Genomic DNA, 25,368 nt, shown 5'->3' with positions numbered 1-25,368 from the left:
GTATGGCTATGCAGTAGCCTAATGTTTTTATGTATTTATTTTTAGATCAGAAGGAGTGTATCCAAATTATTTGATGGAACCCATATTGCTGCACGATGACCAGCTTTCCCCCACCTAAACCAGCATTATTTCAAAAGTTGTTTGCAATTGAACTTTAACTGTGTTTTTAAATGTCAGCCTTGTCTTTTGAATGTCTTTTAAATGTATTTAAATGTAGTTTAAATATAAAAATGTATTTTACAATTTAATTATTTTTTACCCAATAAAATAAGAAAAACTTTGCTTGTTGTCTTGATTTGAACTTATAATGAAGATATATTATATGTAACTTCCAAGACCTTCTGACAGTCTACACCTGCTTTGTCCATCCAGTGCTCCGCTCAAGTATGGCACCCAGGTCTCACAGCCCACCAACACAACCAACTTCAGAAGATCCAATGACATGCAACCAAAATCATCATGGGCACAACCTACACCTCCTATGACTCTGAGTGCATTGACCTGGGCTTGCAGTCCTTGTAGTCCCGCCGCACCCACCTCTGCTGATCCTTTGCCCAAAAGCTTGCAAAATCTCAGCAACGAGTAGCTGCCTCAGATGAAAGGTCATGTCAGTGGCAGATCTACCCGATCCAGTCACAAACTGAACCTTCCCCCTACTCAGACTGACATATACTACAACAGCCCTATACCTTACTTTGTGAAACTGCTTAATACTGCTTAACTGTAATATTGTATACTACATCTCATATTTTTTATTTGATTTACTTACTTACTTACGTAGGCCTATGTATGCTGCAATTCAGCTTTTAGCTGCAAATGTGTATAATAAAAAAATTAACCTTAAATATATAGATACTTCAATTACCAGAATGGCTTACGTCATCTACATGCGCCACACAGCCTACCGTAGTCAGAATGCGACAGTGGCGCTGAACAGTGTTCGAAAATCCCCATATCCAATATAGGTTGAACATTAACTAGGAAAATGTTAGCAAAAACCTTTTCAATGTAACACAATTTTGATTTTTGCTTGACTACGACATGTGCGACTCACCTGAAAATCAAACGCTCCAGGCTCGTCTGCGAAGTTTGGAAGAGTTGACCGAGTTCACCGAGAACTGCCATAGACAACTGAATGAGCTGTTGGAAACGCTGGGATGGAGACAGGACCTGGACAACGGCTCAGTTCAGGTAGGTAGGAAGCTAGTTAGCTATATTTTTTCAACTGCTCAGATTCCAGGGGTGGTTCACCTAGCCCTGAAAGCGCGGCGTCCTTTATAGGGCTAGTTTACACCAGAATCAATGTTTTCATGACGTTACCTGAGCTAATAATACATATTTAAAATGTGCACCATCTGTTGTGTATGTGTAATGCAATGATGTCATGTCATAGTATTATGAAGACAGAGGAAGAGTTAAGAGATGAGTGGTTTGGGGCCATGAAGTCTACATTCCTTATGTCAAGGTAGATTAGTGATGTTTAGAATAGCATGAGTGATGGGCAGTATAGTGACTTGGGGGTAAGGGTGATGAACATCAAAGACAGGTAGTGCCCATGGAGACTTGCCAGATGTATGCCAGGAGGAGGGTAATAAAGGGTATATAAGGTAGAGTGTCTTCTTTGTTCAAGTTAGTTCGTAACATCAAGGGCAAAGCTCTGGTCATTGTTGTAACGAACCCAGTACCGATCATTAAATATTTGCATTAACTTTCTACAAAGTGTCTCAGTATATCCTTGCATCCTTGATTCTTTGAACACCCGAGAAACTCATCATAACATGTAGTTAGTTCGATATAAGGCCTCCAAATGAATGGGAAAACCATAAATGATGGGCGATTCATTAAGTCTCCGTACACATGCATGCTACAACAAACAGAGAGGAGATTATAACTTGTAAATGTTCTTCCACAGGAGCCGATGGAGGTGTGCCCCTATGACCCGAACCACAGAGTGCCAAGCAGGAGCATGGAGAGACACAAAGCCACCTGCCAACTCAGCCAGATGGGCTACTCCCATGAGGAACAGGTTAAAGAGCTATACTGTATCACATACGCACACACCACACACACACACTCAACTGAAATATCAACTGAGCCATCAACATCTTTTGATGTAGCTTGTCATTAGGGTAAGGAGTTATTCCGGACCATAGGGCTAGACCTAGAAAAACTGGACCCTATAACTAGAGCAGACCAAAGTTATTTCTGGTGAGGTCAAATGATCAGGAAAAACTATCCACCCTAATGATACAACAACCTTATCTGTTATTATGTTCTTAAAAGCTTTTATAAAAAGTTAACTCCTTTCCTTTCCCAAGGCTGAGATGTATGACCCCTCTGTGTGTTATGAGAATGCCAACATTACCAGCTTCACAATGGGTGAGTGTCACACTATTCCACTGCAAAGTGAATCTCAACTTAATGTAGTAGTCACAATTCCCTGAACTGACCCAGGGTGGGGGAGCCCACTGCTTGTCTCACATCTTTCTTTGTGTTCTGCCTCACCTGTAGACAAACACACACAACAACAAGTGATTCTTCAAGCAAGAGCAAGTGCACCACCAATTAGGACAGAGGGACTGTACAGCCAAAGTAAGATCATTACACCCCTACACTTGTGTTAGGTCACTGATAAAACCCTATGCTTGTATTCATGGCTATCAGCATTAGTTCGACTCTGTGGTAGACATGTCCCACAAAATATTTATGCTTTTATTCTGGAGAAGCAATTAATGGTCATTTCACCAAAGAGCAACCAATGGTACAATTTTTTTTACGAAGTTCGTAGGTCTTCAGTGCCTTGCCCATGTCTAAAAAGGTCTCAATTAACATACATTAATTCATTATAAACACGGCTAAATATGGTGGCTGTTGTTTTTTCTTTTATTATATAGTTTCTTTGAGTTTGTCATCTGTATGTGTTCTGTGTTTTGTTTTCAGTGACAGGGGTGAGTAATAACAGGAGGTTCTTCCCTCGTTCAGGCTTACTGATTACGTGCAGTATCCTTTAATGCCATATCCTTTCAAACATGCTGCCTCTGTTGGCGGCATTACACACGTGCACGCGTACACACACATTTTCCCTGTACGTGTTGGGGAAAGTCATTTACTCTTTTCTAACCCTTTCATACTGAAGGTGTGAGTGATCATCTCAATGTGTTCTTAAAAGCTTTTGAATTAGTGACTTGTCATGACTCTCTGTACTCTGTGTGATAGTGTTGTAGCATGTGAGTGTGTGTAAAGCCCTTTTCATTGTGCTGCAGGTGAATACTCCACAGACCCTTCAGAAGTTCCTCAGAACCACAAGCGAGCTATCTGTGACCTTACTATGGCAGACCGATTGGCTCTTTTCGATCACGTGACAAGGGAGGCCAGCCAACAGAAGGATCAAGCTGGAGCAACTAACAACGAGGACCTCTATGTTGATTTGGTGGCCAAGCTCAAAAAGGGTAGGCCTATAAACATTAACTATTGAGATCAGTAGGATGGTTTAAGCCAATTTTCCTATGAATTACTCCTCTAAAGCCATTCCACTGAGTCTGTTGTGTTTGTTTCTGTTCTCTAGGTAACGATCAGAACGAGCACAAGTCTCACCTGGAGCTGATGGCTGAGATGAGGGACTACAAGAGACGTCGGCAGTCTTACAGAGCCAAGAACGTACACAACACCAAGAAGTCCTACACTGAGGTGTGTGGGGATGTGACTGTTTCAATAGAATGTTAATGGCTGTACTTTACTTTGAGATGTGTGTGTGTTATATCTGGTTATGTTTTTCATGAATCGTGCAGGTGATTCGGGAGGTGATTAATGTCCACTCTGTTGAACTGTCCAGTCAGTGGAAAGAGGAGAGGAAGGAGGAGGTTAGAGAGTCCAAACATGCCCCTCACAGGTAATCCAACCATTGTCTTCTCACCTACGTGATGCCTCATACAAAATCCAATTAGTACTGTAATACTCATCTGAGGAGCATGTGGATTAAAAAAACCCGGGACCGTTTTGTCTCTCAGGAGAATGTCTGAGGACAGGCGCTCTGCCTCCACAGAGTCCCGCCAATCTCACGTCAGCTCCAGGGACGGACACGGCTCCCACCACAAACGCCACCGTAACACAGAGCGCAGCAAAGACCCCAGCCCAGAGCAGAGCCAGGAGCGCAGCCGAGAGAAGGAGAGCAAGAGGAAGAGAAAGAGGTGAGTCAGAGAGTAGTGGCTTGACTGAATATCATTCATTGTCTCATGCATTCACATCTGACAGTGTTTAATTGTATGAAGTCACCATCAAGGTTGTTTGCAGACATTCAGTGGTTGATGAATGCTTTGGCTGTATACATGTTTGATAGGTTTTTACCTGTTGGTGAATTGAATGTGTGTTGGCATTCACAGGGATTCCCGGTCCCCGGATGAGAGACCTCATGATCGAAAGAAGAAAAAGAAGAAGAAGAAGAAAAAGGAAGAGAAGTGATTTTCAAGTTTAGTACCTTGGTTTAGAAAACCAGAGAGATTAGGTCAAGGAGCCAACCAAAGCTACGTTCCAATGTTCATAATAGCATACCACTTAGAATGCGTGCCTTCATACTATAGTGGCTTGCGAAAGTATTTTGTTGCCTTACAACCTGGAATTAAAATTGATTTTTTGGGGGGTTTGGATCATTTGATTTACACAACATGCCTACCACTTTTGTGAAACAAACAAGAAATAAGACAAAAAAACAGAACTTGAGCATGCATAACTATTCGCCTCCCTCCCCAAAGTCAATACTTTGTAGAGCCACCTTTAGCAGCAATTACAAGTCTCTTTGGGTATGTCTCTAGGTACTGGGATTTTTGCCCATTCTTCAAGGCAAAACTGCTCCAGCTCCTTCAAGTTGGATGGGTTCCACTCGTGTACCACAGATTCTCAATTGGATTGAGGTCTGGGCTTTGACTAGGCCGTTCCAAGACATTTAAATGTTCCCCTTAAACCACTCAAGTGTTGCTTTAGCAGTATGCTTAGGGTCATTGTCCTGCTGGAAGGTGAACCTCTGTCCCAGTCTCAAATCTCTGGAAGACTGAAACCGGTTTCCCTCAAGAATTTCCCTGTATTTAGCGCCATCCATCATTCCTTCAATTCTGACCAGTTTCCCAGTCCCTGCCGATGGAAAAACATCCCCACAGCATGATGCTGCCACCACCATGCTTCACTGTGGGGATGGTGTTCTCGGGGTGATGAGAGGTGTTGGGTTTGCGCCAGACATAGCGTTTTCCTTGATGTCCAAAAAGCTCAATTTTACCTTCTTCCATATGTTTGGGGAGTCTCCCACATGCCTTTTGGCGAACACCAAACGTGTTTGCTTATTCTTTTCTTTAAGCAATGGCTTTTTTCTGGCCACTCTTCCGTAAAGCCCAGCTCTGTGGAGTGTACGGCTTAAAGTGGTCCTATGGACAGATACTCCAATCTCTGCTGTGGAGCTTTGCAGCTCCTTCAGGGTTATCTTTGGTCTCTTTGTTGCCTCTCTGATTAATGCCCTCCTTGCCTGGTCTGTGAGTTTTGGTGGGCCGCCCGCTCTTGGCAGGTTTGTTGTGGTGCCATATTCTTTCAATTTTTTTATAAAGGATTTAATGGTGCTCCGTGGGATGTTCAAAGTTTCTGATATTTTTTTATAACCCAACCCTGATCTGTACTTCTCCACAACTTTGTCCCTGACCTGTTTGGAGAGCTCCTTGGTCTTCATGGTGCCGCTTGCTTGGTGGTGCCCCTTGCTTAGTGGTGTTGCAGACTCTGGGGCCTTTCAGAATTGGTGTATATATACTGAGATCATGTGACACTTAGATTGCACACAGGTGGACTTTATTTAACTAATTATGTGACTTCTGAAGGTAATTGGTTGCACCAGATCTTATTTAGGGGCTTCATAGCAAAGGGGGTGAATACATGTGCACGCACCACTTTTCCATTATTTATTTTTGAGCATTTTTTGAAACAAGTAATTTTTTTCATTTCACTTCACCAATTTGGACTATTTTGTGTATGTCCATTACATGAAATCCCAAAAAAAATCTATTTAAATTAAAGGTTGTAATGCAACAAAATAGGAAAAACACCAAGGTGGATGAATACTTTTGCAAGACACTGTAAGTGCCCAATTCATGGCTTCATACTAAATGGTGTGTGTGTAGATATTGTAGTTTGACTCACAGACAAATCTTTCTTTGATGTAATCTAATGATGATATTTTAAAGCAACAGTTCAGCTCTAAACATTTTTCTTAAACTGAGAGGTAAAAAATATAAATATAAAAATATAAAAATAAATAAAATATATATAATTTTAAAAATAAAAATAAAAAACAACAATATATATATATATATATATAATACAAATGAAAATTAAAAATATACTCCAAAATAAATATTAGAAAAACATATAAAAAAAAAAAAAAAAAAAAGTAAAGTGGTTGTCCCACTGGCTATCATAAGGTGAATGCACCAATTTGTAAGTCGCTCTGGATAAGAGCGTCTGCTAAATGACGTAAATGTAAATGTAAATGTAAATGTTTGAACTTTGAATAGAAAATAGAAAATAAAAGCTTAATATGTGTACTTTAATGATCATGGTCATAATCTGTGTGTAAGAGCTTTCGTGTGTATGATGACCCGTATTTAGAAATATTAGGAGAAAATGTACTGAAAGTAAGACTGTTGAAACTTCCATTCTCACAAAAATTACTTCTGTTTTAAAGCCACTATTACTTTTGAATTAATGGATTATTTCCTTCTTTTTTTTAACAAGTACTCTGCATAAACAATTGTCAGTGTCTCCATACTGCGACTAGAAATGGTCAGAAAAATCAACACATTTCTATCATATGTATTCATATTAATGTAATAATTTAGTTGTAAATGGCCCCTCCCAGGCCAACCGTATTGGTTGAGACCCCTCAGGGCAGTTTGTCCATTTCTCAGTGTGTACTGTATGGAATGTTGGACAGGAGTGTCATAGCTCACACACTTTTACCAGCAGGTGAAAAGGACACAGAAGGTCAGACCTGGAGTCAATGTGCGTCTGCAGTCTTTTAATGATGGGATAAAAATACTTTGCAATATCTGCCACAACTCTATTAAATTGGTATTGAGGTTGATCACCCGTTAAACCGTTACTTTAAATGGGTATTCAATTCATTATCAGAATGTCAACAGACTTTTTAAATTGACTGAATGAGTATAGAATTGACCTTAACTTTAGCTGTACTACTTGAACATAACTCTAAATGTAAACGTGTAAATGTTTTTAGTTATTGGGGTATTCACAACCTGCACAACTATGTGTCAGTCTACTGAAATGCTCACAACAAAATGGACCCTGCACTAGTCTCCTCATCTCTGTTTTAAACCCTCTCTATCAAATTCTGTATCACATTCTCCTTACTCTCTCGTCCCTCTCTTCTCTCTCTCCTGTCTGGGTCTCTGCCCCTGTGTGTATTTGGGGTTAGGGTTAGACTCAGGTATTTCTCACCCTGTCGAGGAGAAGAGGGAGCGGAGCCCGTGGCTGCCTGAGAACCTTAGGGATCCCTGAAAGAGAGAGCGGGAGGGAGAGAAAGAGAGGCAAGGGTCCAGCGCCTTGAGTGCGGAGTGAGAATGCTGTAAGGAGCACAGTTCAGCGAGGAAATAAACAGGACTTTTCCATCTTTATTTTAAAAAAGACAGTGGACTATCCGATCCCCGATACGTAGGGTGAGGGTCTGAGTGGATTGTACAGAACCAAACAGACATAACCAGCACCATGGGAGCCCCCAGGGTGAAGGTAAGCGAGGAGAGCAGGCATCGTGTTCTAAGAGTGTGTCTGAGATGTTGCTATGCCAGGTTCTGGATGTGAACACTGTGTTTGGTCCGATTGTGGAGTGTGGTTCTTGGGCCTAGGTTCCCCAGGTGGTGTACTCGGTGATGCTGGATTGAGGAACCTAATCTAACTATTGGTTGTGTAATGATGTGGTAATGAGGGTTTATTTTTGGTACTGTGTGAGAGTGTATTTGACTTGGACTGATTTAGCTGGTGTGTAGTGAGCATAAAGAAACCTAAATATACATTGGTGTTTAAATGAAATACTATGTGACCTATTTGCAGGATGATTAGCCTAGCGGTTCACATGCATCCCCCAACAGTGTTTGAGTTCCCTCTGAATTAAGGGTAGTTAGGAGGTAATTACTTTATTTTGTATGTTTCTCAGGAATGTGCCGATTTGACTTTATTGACCCTACAGAGTACTCCACTGTACACAACAGCAAGTCACTTCATAACTTTGAGAGGTGATTTTGTTATTTGACAGTTTGGGTAAATGTTTTTTTTTTGTTAACAGTAGCTAAATATAAATGAACAATATCAAATTTGCGTCAATCAAGAAGTCCAGGATCTCCGTTTACACTGGGTACAGATTGAAGCAGTTGCATTTCTTTTTGCAGCTTTCCTTTGCAGATAGTGTATTACTATTCAATGAATAGTGATTATATTGGAGAATAAGTCTAAGTAATGAAGAGATACAATAAAGCTTTTTCATGACTACTGACCGTTTCAATGGAAGGATTAGGGTTAGTGGAGGTGAGCAGTCTGTATCCCACACTGCACCTCAGTGTCCCAGGGGGCCTGGAGGTTGGTGATGATCACCAATTTACACCACCAGGCAGACATATGGTGTCAACTCTATGTTGCAAAGCATTCTGGGTACTTGACCAGGTAACGTATGGAATACTACAGATCAATTGGTTTATTTTCAACAGATAGTCCAAATTGTCTGCCTTATCATTGAGCACCATTTGTCATGTGAACACTGATGTTTATTTATTGCCCATTGTCTGCACAAGTGTTTAATTGATGATGTCCTTTTTGGAGTTTTGAATAAAAAGCTGGAAATGGCATTGATGAAAAGTGGTGGACTCATGGTGGACAGACAGCTGCTTGACATCACACCAAACAGAAAAAAGGCCTTTTACCATCTGAGGAGTGGGATGAAGAGACAGCCTTTAGAGGACAGAGAAATTGGCCTGGAATGTGAGAAGGGCCTGAGAACTGCTGTGGCTCACTCTGTGGTTTTATCCTAACAAAGAGCTTTTTGAGCCTGTATTTCTCTATCTTGTTCAAGACGCAGATTAGCTCTTGCCTAAATCTACAGAGCATTATACAGCCCTATCACCTGGATGGCTGATCCCTGCAGAATCTCTTCCCACATGTCTCATGTCATGTGACTTCACTGTGGCATCCAATAGGCTGCAGTTAATACAAGGATGTGACTTCAGTTTATTGACCCATTTTCACTCTGGAAAATATATAGATGCTACACTATTTTTGGACATGATTTAGCCATATGGCTCAAAACCATTTGGCCACATGGTTGTTTCCTGTAAAGTCAGGCACACATAGAGGAGACAATTTGTCAAAAAACATCTGTGGCCAACTATCACCCATTTAGTCCCCATGGTGTGTGGTTGAACATTATTGTAGCACAGGAGGTTTGTGGCACCTTAATTGGGGAGGACGCACTCGTGGTAATGGCTGGCGCCGAATGAGTGAAATGGTATCAAATACATCAAACATGGTTTCCAGGCGTTTGATGCCATTTAATTTGCTCCGTTCCAGACATTATTATGAGCCGTCCTCCCCTCAGCAGCCTCCTGTGGACTGTAGGTAGGCCTACTCTTTCCAATTTCGATAAGTAGAATCTTGGATAGCAGTCGGTGATGACTTTCCACCTGACTGATCAGAGCATAACTTTCCCCATTGGAGATGTAGGCTGAAGAAATGTAGGCTACGTGACATGTTCCAGTATGTCTTTTAACAAAGATTCACCAAAGATTCCGGCCAACTACCCAACCACAAATCATCTTTGGTCATCTCCCCTATAGCATATAGCCTTTTCTAGTGATGGTCTGATAGGCTACCATGCAGACCAATTTTTATTTCAACAACCCCAAGCAACAACTCCACAAATTGTTGCTTTCTGTGAGTTCCTTTTGGAGTAGGATACTCAAGCTTGCTGCTTGTCATACCGTAGATACAGTTATATGAAAATAAAGTTAGAATTTTTCTGATTGAGCAGATTAGTCATAGGCCTAATAGGCAGGCCTACATTTAGTCATTGAGCTCAGGTGCATCCTGTTTCCATTGATCATCCTTGAGATGTTTCTACGACTTGATTGGAGTCCACCTGTGGTAAATTCAATTGATTGGACATGATTTGGAAACACACACACCTGTCTATATAAGGTCCCACAGTTGACAGTGCATGTCAGAGGAAATACCAAGCCATGATGTCGAAGGAATTGTCCTAGAGCGCCGAGACAGGATTGTGTTGAGGCACAGATCTGGGGACCAAAAAATGTCTGCAGCATTGAAGGTCCCCTAGAACACAGTGGCCTCCATCATTCTTAAATGGAAGAAGTTTGGAACCACCAAGACTCTTCCTAGAGCTGGCTGCCCGGACAAACTGAGCAATCGGGGGAGAAGGGCCTTGGTCAGGGAGGTGACCAAGAACCCGATGGTCACTCTGACAGACCTCCAGAGCTCCTCTGTGGAGATGGGAGAAGCTTCCAGAAGGACAACCATCTCTGCAGCACTCCACCAACCAGGCCTTTATGGTAGAGGGGCCAGACGGAAGCCACTCCTCAGCAAAAGGCACATGACAGCCCGCTTGGAGTTTGCCAAAAGGCACCTAAAGACTCTAAGACCATGAGAAACAAGATTCTCTCGTCTGATGAAACCAAGATTGAACTCTTTGGCCTGAATGCCAAGCATCCTGTCTGAAGGAAACCTGGCACCATCCCTATGGTGAAGCATGGTGGTGGTAGCATCATGCTGTGGGGATGTTTTTCAGCAGCAGGGTTGAGGGAAAGATGAACGGAGCAAAGTACAGAGAAATCCTTGATGAAAACAAGGTGACAAGTCTCTGAATGTCCTTGAGTGGCCCAGCCAGAGCCCGGACTTGAACCGGATCGAATATCTCTGGAGAAACCTGACAATAGCTGTGCAGCGACGCTCCCCATCCAACCTTACAGAGCTTGAACGGATCTATAGAGAAGAATGGGATAAACTACCCAAACATAGGTGTGCCAAGCTTGTAGGGTCATACCCAAGAAGACTCAAGGCTGAAATCGCTGCCAAAGGTGCTTCAACAAAGTATTGAGTAAAGGGTCTGAATACTTATGTAAATGTTATATTTCCATTTTTGCTTTGTCATTATGAGGTATTGTGTGTAGCTTGATTGATGAGGAAAAAACTATTTAATCCATTTTAGAATAAGGCTGTAATGTAACAACATTTGGAAAAAATCAAGGGACCTGAATACTTTCCGAATGCACTGTATGCAGTGGCGATTTCAGCATGTAACTCTTGGTGTTTTATACATGCCAGCAAAGCCACTACACAACACAACACTAAACATGAATTGCACTATAACGGTGACAAACGGTGCCCACAAACTGTTAGGGCCTACATAAAGCTGTCCAAACAGCAGTCCCATCACCTTACCACTGCTACACCTGGTTATCAGCGGAGCCTTGTCTGACAGCGAATCAGTTAATTCAGCCTCATTTACTGCATGAAAAAGAAACATAGCTGATATGGCTGACTTGCTTAAACAAATGTGGTTTCTACTGACAATTGAGATGTACAAACTATGGCATAAGGGGATGACGAGCGGATAAGAAGCTATCCGTAATTTCGATTAAGACAATGAGCGAGCTAGGACGGACATAGTCAACATAACTATTTGTTCAGCACTTTTGAAATGTACAGCGACAGAATTCAGAACATGGGCTATTCTTACAGTATTCTCCCTGAACACCAAGTCAGAACTGTAGGATAAATAAAGGGGACATATAAGCAGACATTGAAAGCTCTTACAATATTTGATGATTACATTTCTTACTACACAACATACACTTAGTATTATTACTTTCTTAGCTACAGTATACATATCTCCTTGGCATATTACATCATTTATGCAGCAGCATACAAGACATTTTTGGACTCACCTTGTTGTGCTGTGCTCACTTGAACAGGACGATGGCGCAGCGGTCCTTTGTGGGCTAATTTTGTCATCAAACTTTGTCATCAAAGTCTGGCATTCTCTGGATTTATGGTGCTTTCAAGACAACTGGGAACTCTGAAAAAAAAAACAAGGTTGAATCATGATGATGTCAGTGATCTTCAGGTCGGAGCTCTAGAAAGAGGCCCGGTTTCCCGACTTGCAATTCCGAGTTGGACGACCGTTCAAAATGTATTTTCCCAGTCGGAGCTCGTTGTTTTCAGAGTTCCCAGTTGTCTTTAACTCACTGAAGTCAGATTTCCCAGTTCTGAGTTTCCAGTTGTGCTGGATTGACAGCATGGCCAATGTTGAATGTTTATCCGTTTAAGCTTGGAAAAGAGACCCTTAAACCCAGACTTGGGACCACACACCCACTCCACTGAATAGCAGGCTAGTGATTGCTTTGCAATGCTTGCAGTTAGCCACTGATTCCTTCCAAACCACTCATTGTTGAATTTGCGATTTCCAACTTGTTGTGTAATGTTGATGGCCAATGGCCGATGAGCACCGATACATACGTTTTATCTATAATATCTCTTCATTATTTCTCTTCATATGACAAGGATTAAAATGCATTTGCCAGTAGATTGTCGTCTTGATTCATGATGATGACTTCTAGCTTGCTAGCTAAGATTTTGAAAGTATGATATTGACATGATCAGTCCAATCAAAGCTACTGTATATATAACATGATTTGACATAATTTAATCTGTGGCCACTGACCTTGAGCCTTCTTGGATGGCACTTCTAATGTAAGTCTATGGCAGCACCAAAGGGGCTTGAATTGTTTAGCTCTACCCTTAGATTTGGCGGTGACGTAGTGTCCCCCGTAGTGACAGAACAATGAGCCAATCACGATGCAACTAGAGAACATTACCCAATCCCGGTGCAACTAGAGAACATTACCAACCCCTACGCTCTGTATTTTCCGCTGGCTGCCCCACCACCACAGAAAGCACTGAGCTAGGCTGAAACACCTGCCTCAAGAAAGCAAAAAAGAGACCAAATTTGTATGCGGCTTTATTAACTCAATGAATTTTATATTTATTTTTTTACATTGTTAGCAAACTGAAATGTGACACGTATTAATGTCAAAATAACATGCAGAACAGGCAACTTATTTTTGCTAAAAAGGTGGGACAGGTCGCCACTGACTGTATGTCTGAAACTTGAAAAGGGCCATGATAATCGGGAATAAACATTTTCTTAGTGAGCCATTAGCCTTCAGTAGCCGAGACATCTAGTCACCAAATGTTTTGTCCTCAAAACAGTTATTAATTTAAGAAGGAGTTAAAAGTGTAACGAAATAAGAGTGCATGCAGGCTATACTTTGAGCAGTGAGGTCTTCCACCTTCCAACAAAGGTAGGTCTTCCAAACATTGTATTTTGTTTATCGTGATAGCAGCGAAGAAATAGGCTAAAGCCTACATGGTCGTTTTAACCTTGCTTTATTTTCCCGCCTTTTCCACAGAAGTCCTTTTTCTCGCGGCTGCTCTTACTCCTATTGTGCATCCCCCCCTCGCTCGCACAGGACGAGTACTCTGGTTACCACTCAGGTGAGCTGCCTGCACATGCCTTGTTCGCACCATTAGCCTTCTCGCCAATACTGTTTGATGTTTGCTAATTATCTACATTTCTAGAGGTAAGGTAATACAGTAAGCTGTGTCTTGATTTTATTTCAGTTGACCTAGATTGAGGTTAAAATGTATAGACCTATATTCTCATGTGACCACAATTAAACATTTTTGAGAATTGTGTACAAACATTACATTGGTCTATCTATCTAATAACATACTATTTTGTTTTGTAAACAGACTATCATTTTACTGGGGAGGTTTCAGGCTTGTTCAATTATTGTTTTGTGTCCTATTAGGTGATGAACACACCTATGAGGGCTCCTTGGTCGACAACTATGAGCATTCAGGATACCCACATCCAGGTAATAACTACAACATAGAAAAGTTCCTCCCATCTGGTCAAAAGCCAGAGTTTGGTCTAAACCTTCATAACCCCTCTATGCCCCCTCCAAATGGCTTATATGCATCACCAAACCATTTTTCAAGAATAATGTGAAAACCCTCTTATTATGGCTGATAGGGGGCACTGTGTTGAAGCCACCATGCCTCCATCTTGGCACAATATTTTGGAAGCTACATTCGTTTTTGCGACGTTTATTATATTACAGACACTTTAATGCATACTTTAAAATTATATTATGTGAGCTAAACAAAAGTACAAAATGAAAAAATATATTTAAAAAAATTCTTTAAAATATAATTATTTTACATTACTAATGTTACTGTCCCCACTACAACACAAACATAATTTTGTCCTTGAAACTTTTAATTGAAATACTGTAGAATTCCATTCATTCCTATGGAAGACTGTTCCTACTGGTGAGTGCCATTATGGCCCACCTTTGGCTTCAAAGCCTCTCAATAGCCAGTAGATCGCATCAGCAATCCAGGGTTTATACATCATTGGGTGGAAATCGACTGAGGTATGGTCAGATGATAAAGTATTTTAATACCCGCCTGGAACCAAAATATACACTAAGTGTACAAAACATAAGGAACAACTTCCTAATATTGAGTGTGCACACCCTTTCGTCCTCAGAACAGCCTAAATTCGTCGGGTCATGGACTCTACAAGGTGTCAAAAGCGTTCCACAAGGATGCTGGCCCATGTTGACTCCAATGCTTCCCACAGTTGTGTCAAGTTGGCTGGATGTCCTTTGTGTGGTGGACCATTCTTGATACACACAGGAAACTGTTGAGCATGAAAAACCCAGCAGCGTTGCAGTTCTTGACACAAACCGGTGCGCCTGGCAGCTACTACCAAACCCTGTTCAAAGGCACTTAAATATTTTGTCTTGCCCATTCAGCCTCTGTATAGCACACATACACAATCCATGTCTCAATTGTCTCCAGGCTTAAAAATCATTATTTAACCGGTCTCCTCCCCTTCTACACTGATTGAAGAGGATTTAACAAGACATCAATAAGGGATCATAGCTTTCACCTGGTCAGTCTATGTCATGGAAAGAGCTGGTGTTCTTAATGTTTTGTACATTCAGTGTAAGTACACTCAGTGTATAGTCAGATACTAACTACTACTACAGTACAAACTCTATAGTATGTTTCTACCTTTGACATGAACTAACCTGTAGAATGCAAACATTTCCCTCTCACTTGCCTCACTTAAACTGCTCCCCATTCCTCGCTGGTAGAGGAATACCCACCGGAGCCCACTCACAGCTATGAGGAGCAGCAACCCTCATCTGGATATGACCCCTATGCACCAGCCCCCACCAGTGTGAGCATGATCACAGAGGACTCCTACCCCTACACCACCACTACACAGGTGAGGGGAAGTCAAGGGGGCAAAGTATGTTATGTGTAATGGCATGTCATGTAACATTGTGTTCTGTCATGTAATGTGATATCATGTTATAACTGCAGGTGCCATACGAGCAGGAGCCCTACTACGAAGAGTCGCTCCAGGCCCCTGGTGGTGGGGAGGCTTCTCTGGGGGAGGAGGGGCCAACCGACTGTAACTGTGAGCCAGGAGAGCCAGGGTTCGCTGGGTTTGCAGGGCCCAAGGTAGGACGAAGGCTCTAACCTAACGCTCAACGCCATGCAAATGTCATTTAGAACCTTATAAACAGCAAACATCCATTTACTTTGCTGATTAATGCTGATTAAATGGCATTTATATAGCGTTCACTAGGCCTTTAAGTGATTTGTATTGTATGGGGGTAACTCACCCTATCCACCACCATCCTGTGGTATCCTTCTGTTTTATGGACTAAACAAAATATCTGTCTGTGTGTGTCTGTCTGTCTCTGTGTCGGTGTGTTTCTGTCTGTCCATCCGTCCATCTAGGGAGCCAGAGGACTGCAAGGTAAAGATGGCTTCCCTGGGGCTCAAGGACGGGAGGTGAGTGTTAATCGCTGTATAATCACTTCATCAAATTCATAGTGCATGCCAAATTACACCCTCCATTGTGCTTAATTAATGAATCATTGCACATATCCCTATTGGAGGAATGCTGTTGATATGGTTCCTGTGTTCAGGGGTACAAAGGATTCAAAGGAGTTCTAGGAAGAGGCGGAGACACAGGGCCTGAGGTGAGGAAGTAAAACATGTAAAATAAAAGAGCTCACACAAATACCCAAAGCAGCCTTAGACACTATCCAACTCCCTAAGCGAGGCTTGAACCCAGGTTGCCCAATCCCACAGCAAACACGCTTGCCACAACCTCAAGAGACATACAGTATCTGCCTGGAATGTTTGTAACTCACAAATTATGGTGTCAACATTACACTATTGAATTTGACTCAACAGCTGTATTGACCTTTGTCATCTCTACAGGGTGACTCTGGGCCTGATGGGGAGGACGGTGCTTCTGGTTTCTCTGGAGCCCAGGTAAGTAAAAGGCCTCCAGAGAATATCACAGATGTAATGTATGTCTTTCTTTCATTGTTTTGGGCTGATCTGTTTCTATTCTCTGGTCTAAATTCTGAGACATGGCACAAGCAATGTAACATTTTTCTATATTGATTATGGACAGTAGATGGCGATCTCTTTATTATTCAGAACTGGAGAGTGGAACTGTTGTGTAGTTGAGGTTAGAGGCTGAGCTTCAACAACTAGGATGGCCCTTTCTCTTTCTCATTCTCTCCCTTGGTCTATATTTTATTCCATTATTTCGCACCTTGTCTCTCATTCTTACTCTCTTCTACAGGGCTTGCCTGGTCTTCCTGGCGATCCAGGTGAGACTGGGGTGCTAGGACTGAAGGTAAAGACCCTTCCTCAAAACCAGTCTGCCATCCTACAAAATATGTATCACATCAAACAAAATCACCCTCTACCTAAAAAGCCATTATAACCCCATATCAAAAACAGTGTGGCCCTTCACAAAATCTAATTTGAATGTTCACTAATAACAGGCCAAGCCACCATAATGTTTGTCTAAAGTTTAAACCTACAAGAAACAGCATGACATTACATAAAACCTCTGTTGTACCACCGATAACCAATATGACATCATAGGGAACCAGTATGACATCAAGGAATTCCAAAATGACATCACTGAGTACCAGTGTGACATTACAGAGAACCAGTATTGCCGCGGTCAAGACAACTTGGAACTCAGAAACTCTTAAAAACGTGTAGAAAAATGAGGCCCAAGTTTTCCACTTGGAAAATATCAGAATTGACCAACAGGAAGCGCTACGCAAAAAAAGTACGTACATTTGAACTCAGAGGTTCCGAGTTTCTGAGTTGTCTTGAAAGCACCACAGATCACTAGTATGACATCACAGAGAACTGGTCTGACACCACATAATTCAGTATTGAGGCCAATCGAACTCGGCCAAAACAATGGAATTGCCATGGAAACGTGTGGGGGAAAGGGCCGTGGAGGAAAGATCCTGAAACTCCTCATTGCCCGTAGCAAAAATAGCCTACATTTAGCCTATTGTTTATATGTGAATTACACACTATGTTTAGGTAAAAATCTGAGTATACTGGTTGTATGGATTTCAACCCCAACACATGTTCCTGTCATCTTCACCAATCGACTGCAGTACAGTTAAAAATGACTTTGACTACCACCACCGATTTATGTATGCTAGCTATGCTAACCAGCTTATATACGAACGGGAGTTAGCATTTAGCATTCACTTCTTCTAAACCTGAAAAGGGACAACTTGTAAATATTATGCAGCGAAAACCAAATATATCCAAATCGCATTTAAGTAACCACATTGTGACCCTGTTACGAATATCCACTTTGTCAAGTCAGATTTGATGAATGTGTGCCAATATGGTCAATGGAACGGTCTGCGTTTCATTGACTCCTTTACCGCATCCATCAGGTAGACCCCAAAACCTGCAAAAAGGTATGACATTATAAACCCCCACTGTACCACAGAGACATCGCAGAGTACCAGCATGACATCATAGAATACCACTATGCCATCACAGATATCAGCTAATTACACCCCAAAAAATCTTAATTGACAATTTGAAGCTCTCTCTATGCCTGACTGTGTTCCCTATTCTCAACAGGGTGACATCGGTATGGAGGGGCCACGCGGAGGAGTGGGGGTTCCGGGTGAGACTGTGAGTATTGACACAATGCAGCTGTTATGTTTTGTATGTAACCATATTTGGTTTGATATCAGGGATTTTATTTCAATTAATCTCAAAGAAACAAAGAAACAATCCAAAGGTTATTATTGTGTAATTACCATTGTACCATGGATTTTCTAAGGAAATCCACTACCTGGTCATTTCTGTAGCGTAAAATAAAGTGCTTCCTCAAATGAGTGTAAGGAAATTTGATACAAAATCCCCAGCATGTTTCTGTCTTAGTTCTTTGTCTTTTTTCTAGGGTCCAATTGGTGAGGCAGGGCCTGGTGGTCTTGATGGAACTGGAGGTATCAAGGTAAACATGGTGGCCACCACAACTCAACATTGTCCACTCACAACAGTTGCCACCGCTCAGTGTTGCAACCACAACTCAGCACACTCTATCTTCTCAACATGTTCAAATCAATTATTCACTCAGCTCCTTACACAGCTCTCACTAGAAGCAATACTAAGACTTTATGATGTGAAAGCCTCTAAAAGGCTATGTGATGTGGTCATTTCCATTTAACATATAAACAACATACAAATGATTGTAATTTGTTCTGGCCATGTTGAGACATCTTTTTTTCCAACCTTTCTTCTCAGGGATCAACTGGAGCAGAAGGGAAACAGGGTCCTGAGGGAGCAGAAGGGGAAAAGGTAGCGCCATTCAACCTGGCTTTGTGACCATTGTTAACTAAACCATGGTTGAATAACTAATTATTTAAAACAAATCTTATGATTTTCCTGTCTAAAATGTCTTCCATCTCATCCGTTCTCTTCCACAGGGTCAGATTGGAGCACCTGGATTCTCAGGGGACCATGGGGAGATGGGCTATAATGTAAGATGGACGTCTGTCTATCTGTCACACCATTCATCTCTCCAGTTGGACCTCTTGTTTGTCCTTCTCTACAAAAACTATGCTATTCCCTACATGGAGGGAGACCATTAATTCTAACTTTCTTTTTCTTTCTGTGTTTTATAGGGGTATCCTGGAGAGCCAGGAGGCAGAGGAGAGACCGGTCACAAGGTATGTTTAGGGGGACATGAGTAGTGTTTTCACAGAAAGTACTCTGGTTGCTTTCAAAAGTCATTGGCCCTTACTCTTCACAGAAACGACTCTGATTCCCCCAAGATTTCTGTGTGTTTATGGTTGTTTTCCCTAAACTGCATACTGTTATTTTCACTGAAGGTTTTGGTATTGTTGATTTTGTGAGTCATGTGGCTGTTAAACACTTTAGGACATAACGATAGCACTTCCTCCACATGGTAGATTAGATTGATACTGTAGTAGCAATGTCTCCCTTGCTCTCTTCTCTTCCACTTTCTGTTTTCTTTGTATCTCTCTCTTTCCTCTCTCTCAGGGTGACCAAGGCCCAGGGGGCATGCCAGGCAGTGACGGGGAGCCTGGAGAGGATGTGAGTAACAGTATGATAACCACTAAATTAGTAATAAATCGGTAAGGAATCAGTTGATGGGATTTCTCCTATCAAACCACATTTACTGTTTATTTTCCAGGGTCCACTTGGAGTTCCTGGGGTGATCGGCTTTCCTGGAGAGTTTGGACAAAAGGTAAAGTGAAGGAGAATTGCATGCTGGGTATCAAGATGACATCATCACAATGGCTGTATAATCCAAACATGTCTAGTTGACCTCATCTGCTGTTATGACATGGATGTCATTTGCTATACTGTACAGTACATTTATTCATATCAAATCAAATGTTATTTGTCACATGCGCCGAATGCAACAGGTGTCGACCTTACCGTGAAATGCTTACTTACAAGCCCTTAACCAACAATGTAGTTTTAAGAAAATAAAACATATTTACTACATATACTAAAACTGGACATGTACTTTTAATACTTAAATGAATACTTTGTGAATAATGGCCAGTCTTCCCTCCTAGGGCGCGAAAGGGGATCGTGGTGTGAGGGGACCTCCTGGGAGAGTAGGAGCTGGGGTAAGACAGGCTTTATAACCACTGTGTGAGGTGCTCTAATCTCAATCACATGGACACAGTAGACTATAGATCACAATACATACACTGTCACTTCCACATTCCTCAGTAAATTCCCCTCAGTGTTGTTGTTAATCAGATGTAAATTCCATGTTGCTTGAGGGTTTTGTGTGGGTGGACAGACACCCATGTGATATTGTTGACAGTCAAAACAAGAAAGGTAACAGATCTATTAGTAAAGTCCCTGAAAAGGTTTCAGTGTCAGGTAAAAACACAGATGGTCATGCTGGTTTTTGTTAAAAACCCCAGCATAACTGTCAGAGATGTTATGGCAAGAGTACCGTGTATCTTGTTATAAGTTTAAAATTAAGAATGATCTGTCATTGGAATTTAAATTCCTCTTTAAATAAGGTTCTTATTCTAAAGTGTGTGTGTATTTGTAGCAGTTTACCTATGTGTATTTCATATTATAGGGGCCTCAAGGATATAGAGGAGATGCAGGAGTTCCAGGGAAACCAGGACCTAAAGGCCTGCAGGCCCAGCCTGTGTGTATATGTCATTACTCAAACATTGTCATTATCACTACAATTATCATCATTGACTTTTGATGATTATGCAATTGTTGATTTAATGCTTTGTTTCTAGGGAGCCAAGGGGGAGACAGGACCCGATGGTGAGAAGGTAACCTTTTGTTTACGTTCCCCATCAGACTGCTAAATTACCAGTCAATTTCTCACAGTTAATCAAGCGCACACACACACACACACACACACACACACACACACACACACACACACACACACACACACACACACACACACACACACACACACACACACACACACACACACACACACATACACACATACACACACACACACACACACACACACACACCAGTAAGTGAAAGTGGATGTGTATTGGTCATCTGCTGTTTATGTTTGGGTCTTTCCTTTGTGACTGATAAGCTGTAATAAGCAGTCCTATCATTGCCATGGCATCTTACTGACTCATCTAATGTGCTGATTGTTCCTTCCTCAGGGTGGGGTTGGAAGAACTGGAGTGAAGGGAGGGAAAGGAGACAAGGTAATCATGTGACAATGGCGAGGCGACGTCACTCTCTCATCTGTCTACTTCCTGTTTCCATTGATGTAGTGGGACTGTTTTTCTTCTTACCAAAAATGTTTCTGTTCCTCTTTCCAAACAGGGAAGTTTTGGAGCACGTGGTGACAAAGGACAGGTTTGTATCCTCCATTCTGTGAAAGTATGAGTTTTTTTCACCGTAACTCATTCTATGTCACATAAAAACCACAATACTGACACCATAGGTTGTTCCTAGATGACAGCAGACACAACAGTACATACTGTACAGACTTTTTGTGTTCAGTGACTGAACAGTGTCCCCCCTCTCTCTGTCTCCCTCCTTCCCCTCATCTCTGAATGGCAGCAAGGGGAGAGAGGTACCATCGGCCCTGATGGCATTGTTGGACGAAATGGACCCCCCGGCATTCCAGGCTCCAGAGGAGAGCCAGGTCCAGGCGGTGACCTGGGCGTCAAAGGTGGCTCTGGACCTAAAGGAGTGCCAGGTGCCCCTGTGCGTATCAGGAGCCAACCCCAGTCTATCTGGAGGAAGGGTCTCCCCCTTATTTTACATTAACACATATCTAGCAAAAACGTTTACTGACTGATTGTTTGATTCCTTCCATCTGGATCCAGTGCCTATTTTACCTCAGTAGAACGGAGGAAGAGGAATGAAGAGCGGGAAAATAAACACTATATCCTTCTGTTGACAGACAGGGAGACTGAAGGACTGTTGGTGGTTTTGATAGGTTTACCTGCTGTTGACAGACAGGGAGACTGACAGACAGTTGGTGGTTTTGATAGGTTTACTTGCTGTTTCATTTTGAGTTTAGACCAGTGTCATTTTATGACCGTTTGACTACCTGAGTTTTTGCTGTAGGCTATGTGACGAAGCAACACTCAGTAAGCCTGTCCTCATGCTGAGGTCTGTGTCTGTGGCCAGCACTGATGTAACAGATCCCTGTAACTGGACGGACAGACACAGACAGACAGACGGAGGCTATTATTAATGTTGTTGTGTACCTCTCTGTGTCCTGCCTGCGTCCTTCACTGGCTGACCTGACTGCTCAATACCGTCTACATTACATCATAGATTACAGTCAGGATGTCTATATGATGAAAACACGACCGCTTTTATTCAGGTCAAGAAACAAGCCTGAAGATTTGGGGGTTGGCTACTTTTGTAATAGTGTTTAGTTGATTGATACAATAATATACTAAATATTTGTATGCGTAACTTCTTCTATTTAGGCTAGATGGTTAAGGTATGTTATTGTCTGTTACTAGTTGGGGGGCCAGTATGAAAAAAATAATAAAAAAATGTATGCACTAACTGTAAGTCGCTCTGGATAAGAGCGTCTGCTAAATGACTAAAATGTAAATGTAAAATGATTGATCGATTGATTACTTGCTTGGTTGATTGATTGCCAGCTTTTTGACCTCAGGGCCCTGGGCTGACAGATGAGCAGGTATTGCAGCTATGTAAAGGAGTGGTGACAGCCCAGATCTCCCAGTATGCTGCTTCCATCCGGGCCAAGTGTTCCCAAGGATGCCCCATCAACAACCGCACACTCATTGGGCCGCCCGGAACCAGGGGACCAACTGGAGAATCAGGCAAACCCGTGAGTCACACAGCCCCCAAACCAACCCCTATCTACTAAGGAAGGCCTTTAGTCCAAACGATAATAAGGTCTGTTAACTTCTCTCTCAGGGTAAAGCGGGCAAAGCTGGAGCCAAAGGAGCCAGGGGCATCCAAGGGGACACAGGAATGGATGGTCAGAAGGGGGCAGAGGGTGAAAGAGGTATGTACTCCAATAGACTTAGTTCAACCAAACTTGATTACTGGTAAACAAAACCTTGATCACTAAGGCTCATTTCAAGTGAAAATGAGTGGAGCTCCTTTGTAGTGGCATAGCTTCAGAGTTCACCCACAAGCTCTGTTTTACTCCACAGGTACAAAAGGTCTGAAAGGAAAGGGGGGTGAGCCTGGTAAAGGTCTGCCAGGACACGATGGGCATCAAGGCCTCAGAGGTAGGACACTGTTTACACTGGTGTGAAACTCTCAGGTCTACCTCAAAATTGATTGTCTTAGAATTGTTGGAAAGTATCTGTAACTCACTTCCAGATTCACTTGAAAAGGGATTGTGTGGTTTTTATTCAACATTTATGTTAGCAGGAAGTCTTCTTTTTCAAGAGAACTGTTAAGATGCCACCTCCAATTGTTAATTTCTTTCCCCCACAGGGCTGCCAGGCCACCCAGCAGAGCCAAAGAAAGGTATGGCAGGTCCCAGAGGGCCCCGTGGTTTCACAGGCGCTTTGGGCCAGCCTGGCATGGCGGGCAACGCAGGAGTGCCCGGCTTCTGTGAGGCACGGGACTGCAGCATTCACGCGCCTGTGATGCGCAAGGAGCAGGGCCTGGTGAAGGGACCCCACAATCTAAGCCCCAAGATCTAACCCCAAGAAGGAGCTTCAGAAAGGGGTGAAGGAATGGTCCACGATGAGGAGTCATATTGGACAGTTGCGCCATGGCAACGTTGGGGTTAATTCCATTCACATCTTAGCCAAACCAGGAATTGAAGTTCACATTGAGTTTTGAACTGGGAAATGACCAATGTGTACAGCATTGATCTTTTTGAATTTCTGCACAGAGAAATGAACCCAACCTTGACTGCATTCCATCTGAGCCAAGCAACGCTCCCAATTAACTCTAATGTTTAGGCATAATTGATAACTTTTTCGCTAGGCCAAAAATACATTATTAATTTTTTATGCAGAAACAAAAAAGAAAATTGTCTTCCCCCAAGCAAACCATAAGTAAAGGGGCTTGAAAAACTGATATGATCAACAATGCTGTGGATCCATTGAAAATAAAAAGTTATGTAAATAATGTTGTAAAGTATCGCAAGTACATGTACTGTGTGTTCTGAAATATCACTGTTTTAGATAAATGCTGTCTTACCTTTTTTTAAGATGAGTCCTCACTTTTTTAGTCGCCACAGTTTGAGTGTCTTTCTGAGAATGTGTGGTCTCTTTCAGTCATCTCATGTTATTTGGGTTAATCTAAATAACTTTATTTTTTTTACATTTACAGATGATCACAGACAATATAACATTGATCAATATATAATTTTTAAAAACATACTATTTGATATGATTTCATATTAAAAATAATACATTGAAATGTGTTATACAGTATATTGTATTTTGAATTTATAGTTAAATAATCTGGCAATGATTTGTAGGACAGCACAAAATGTCTGCCGATTAAATGAATTAACTACCGGTATATTCATTGGATGGCGGTTTTGATTTTTAAATAAATGTATGTACATTATTCATATCACCTCTTAACTGATATTTTTGTCATTGTCAATCTTCATTGAGAATCATCCCAACACATTACAAGGCGGAAACATAGCCCTGTAAACTCAAGTATATCACACACGTGTTCTTAACATTTGTACTTTTGTGTACATGTGTTGGCAATCAGAACCCTGATAGAAAAGAGTCACAATGTTTGGAGACAACTTTTTTTTTTATGCATCACCACTTCACAGGACAGATTAGAAAATGAGCAGAGCATGAACATGGGTGATTGTCTCTCATCAAAAGCATGCAAAACATTATGGCATACAACTATGCTACGAAAGTACACATACATAACATCAACGGATAAGAAAATAAAGCTTATTGAAAATTGTTTAAAGCTGCTCTTGTTCAAAAGGGCTCATCTTAATGTGTGTAACGTTATGGTTGTCAGTTCATATAAGTGTTTGGTTGTATGGACTGGAGGGAGGTAAGTATTATTAATATCATGTTTAAACACTATTGTACAGTACATCTCTCTGAAATCTACCTGGTGAAATCAATCACTTGTCTCTAAGCTTATTGTCTGATCTAGGGGTGAGTAGGTGTAGCTATATTTGTACCAATACAAAATGGTCCAAGTCAAGGTGGATATTCTTTATTTTTTAAAGGACACTACTTTAAAATATATATTCTTAAAATCTTGCAAAATACATTCCTTAATTTGATGGGACATAAAAACACACAATTTCACATAGGTCCCAAGGCATAGTGAAGTACTTCCATTTTGTGCCAACAAATTGTCCATGGGAGAGATGATTGGCTTGTAACAGAC

The 25,368-nt window shown here is 41.7% G+C and overlaps 2 protein-coding genes and 1 long non-coding RNA gene across 3 annotated transcripts; all 3 read left to right on the top strand.

Annotated features, from left to right (window-relative positions):
* The first annotated feature begins 903 nt into the window (after nucleotides 1–903).
* Nucleotides 904–4,636, top strand: LOC311140171 (U11/U12 small nuclear ribonucleoprotein 48 kDa protein-like). Its single transcript, XM_084175115.1, has 9 exons — nucleotides 904–1,191; nucleotides 1,913–2,026; nucleotides 2,319–2,379; nucleotides 2,512–2,592; nucleotides 3,264–3,449; nucleotides 3,566–3,687; nucleotides 3,789–3,889; nucleotides 4,008–4,187; nucleotides 4,380–4,636. Exons 1-9 carry the CDS (start codon nucleotides 1,042–1,044, stop codon nucleotides 4,456–4,458), a joined length of 1,074 nt encoding a protein of 357 aa, XP_084031241.1. The 5' UTR covers nucleotides 904–1,041; the 3' UTR covers nucleotides 4,459–4,636.
* Nucleotides 4,637–7,755: 3,119 nt separating this feature from the next.
* Nucleotides 7,756–23,792, top strand: LOC311139964 (uncharacterized protein; the record flags this gene model as incomplete). Its single annotated transcript, XM_084174955.1, has 20 exons — nucleotides 7,756–7,776; nucleotides 13,581–13,605; nucleotides 13,923–13,988; nucleotides 15,279–15,412; nucleotides 15,523–15,651; nucleotides 15,934–15,987; nucleotides 16,125–16,178; nucleotides 16,423–16,476; nucleotides 16,796–16,849; nucleotides 18,124–18,177; nucleotides 18,449–18,502; nucleotides 18,793–18,846; nucleotides 18,975–19,039; nucleotides 19,173–19,217; nucleotides 20,621–20,696; nucleotides 21,595–21,741; nucleotides 22,673–22,849; nucleotides 22,939–23,029; nucleotides 23,181–23,258; nucleotides 23,470–23,792. 20 exons carry the CDS (start codon nucleotides 7,756–7,758, stop codon nucleotides 23,679–23,681), a joined length of 1,644 nt encoding a protein of 547 aa, XP_084031081.1. The 3' UTR covers nucleotides 23,682–23,792.
* LOC311139697 lies at nucleotides 20,793–21,387 on the top strand. Its single transcript, XR_014614102.1, has 3 exons — nucleotides 20,793–20,828; nucleotides 21,189–21,233; nucleotides 21,355–21,387. It is a non-coding gene; the product is annotated as an uncharacterized lncRNA (long non-coding RNA).
* Nucleotides 23,793–25,368: the final 1,576 nt, after the last annotated feature.

This window comes from Coregonus lavaretus (genome assembly GCF_964263955.1).
Source record: "Coregonus lavaretus genome assembly, chromosome: 13".
NCBI classification, from domain to species: Eukaryota; Metazoa; Chordata; class Actinopteri; order Salmoniformes; family Salmonidae; genus Coregonus; species Coregonus lavaretus.
The sequence above is the reverse complement of the archived record's forward strand: the minus strand, read 5'-3'. Positions and strand labels throughout refer to the sequence as shown.

Bases quoted from the DNA above. Each gene is read 5' to 3' on its own strand.
- LOC311140171 (XM_084175115.1), top strand. From the start codon at position 1,042: ATGTGCGACTCACCTGAAAATCAAACGCTCCAGGCTCGTCTGCGAAGT. The intron at 2,593-3,263 runs GTAAGATCATTA...ATTGTGCTGCAG, and splicing joins AGAGGGACTGTACAGCCAAA to GTGAATACTCCACAGACCCT. The intron at 3,450-3,565 runs GTAGGCCTATAA...TCTGTTCTCTAG, and splicing joins GGTGGCCAAGCTCAAAAAGG to GTAACGATCAGAACGAGCAC.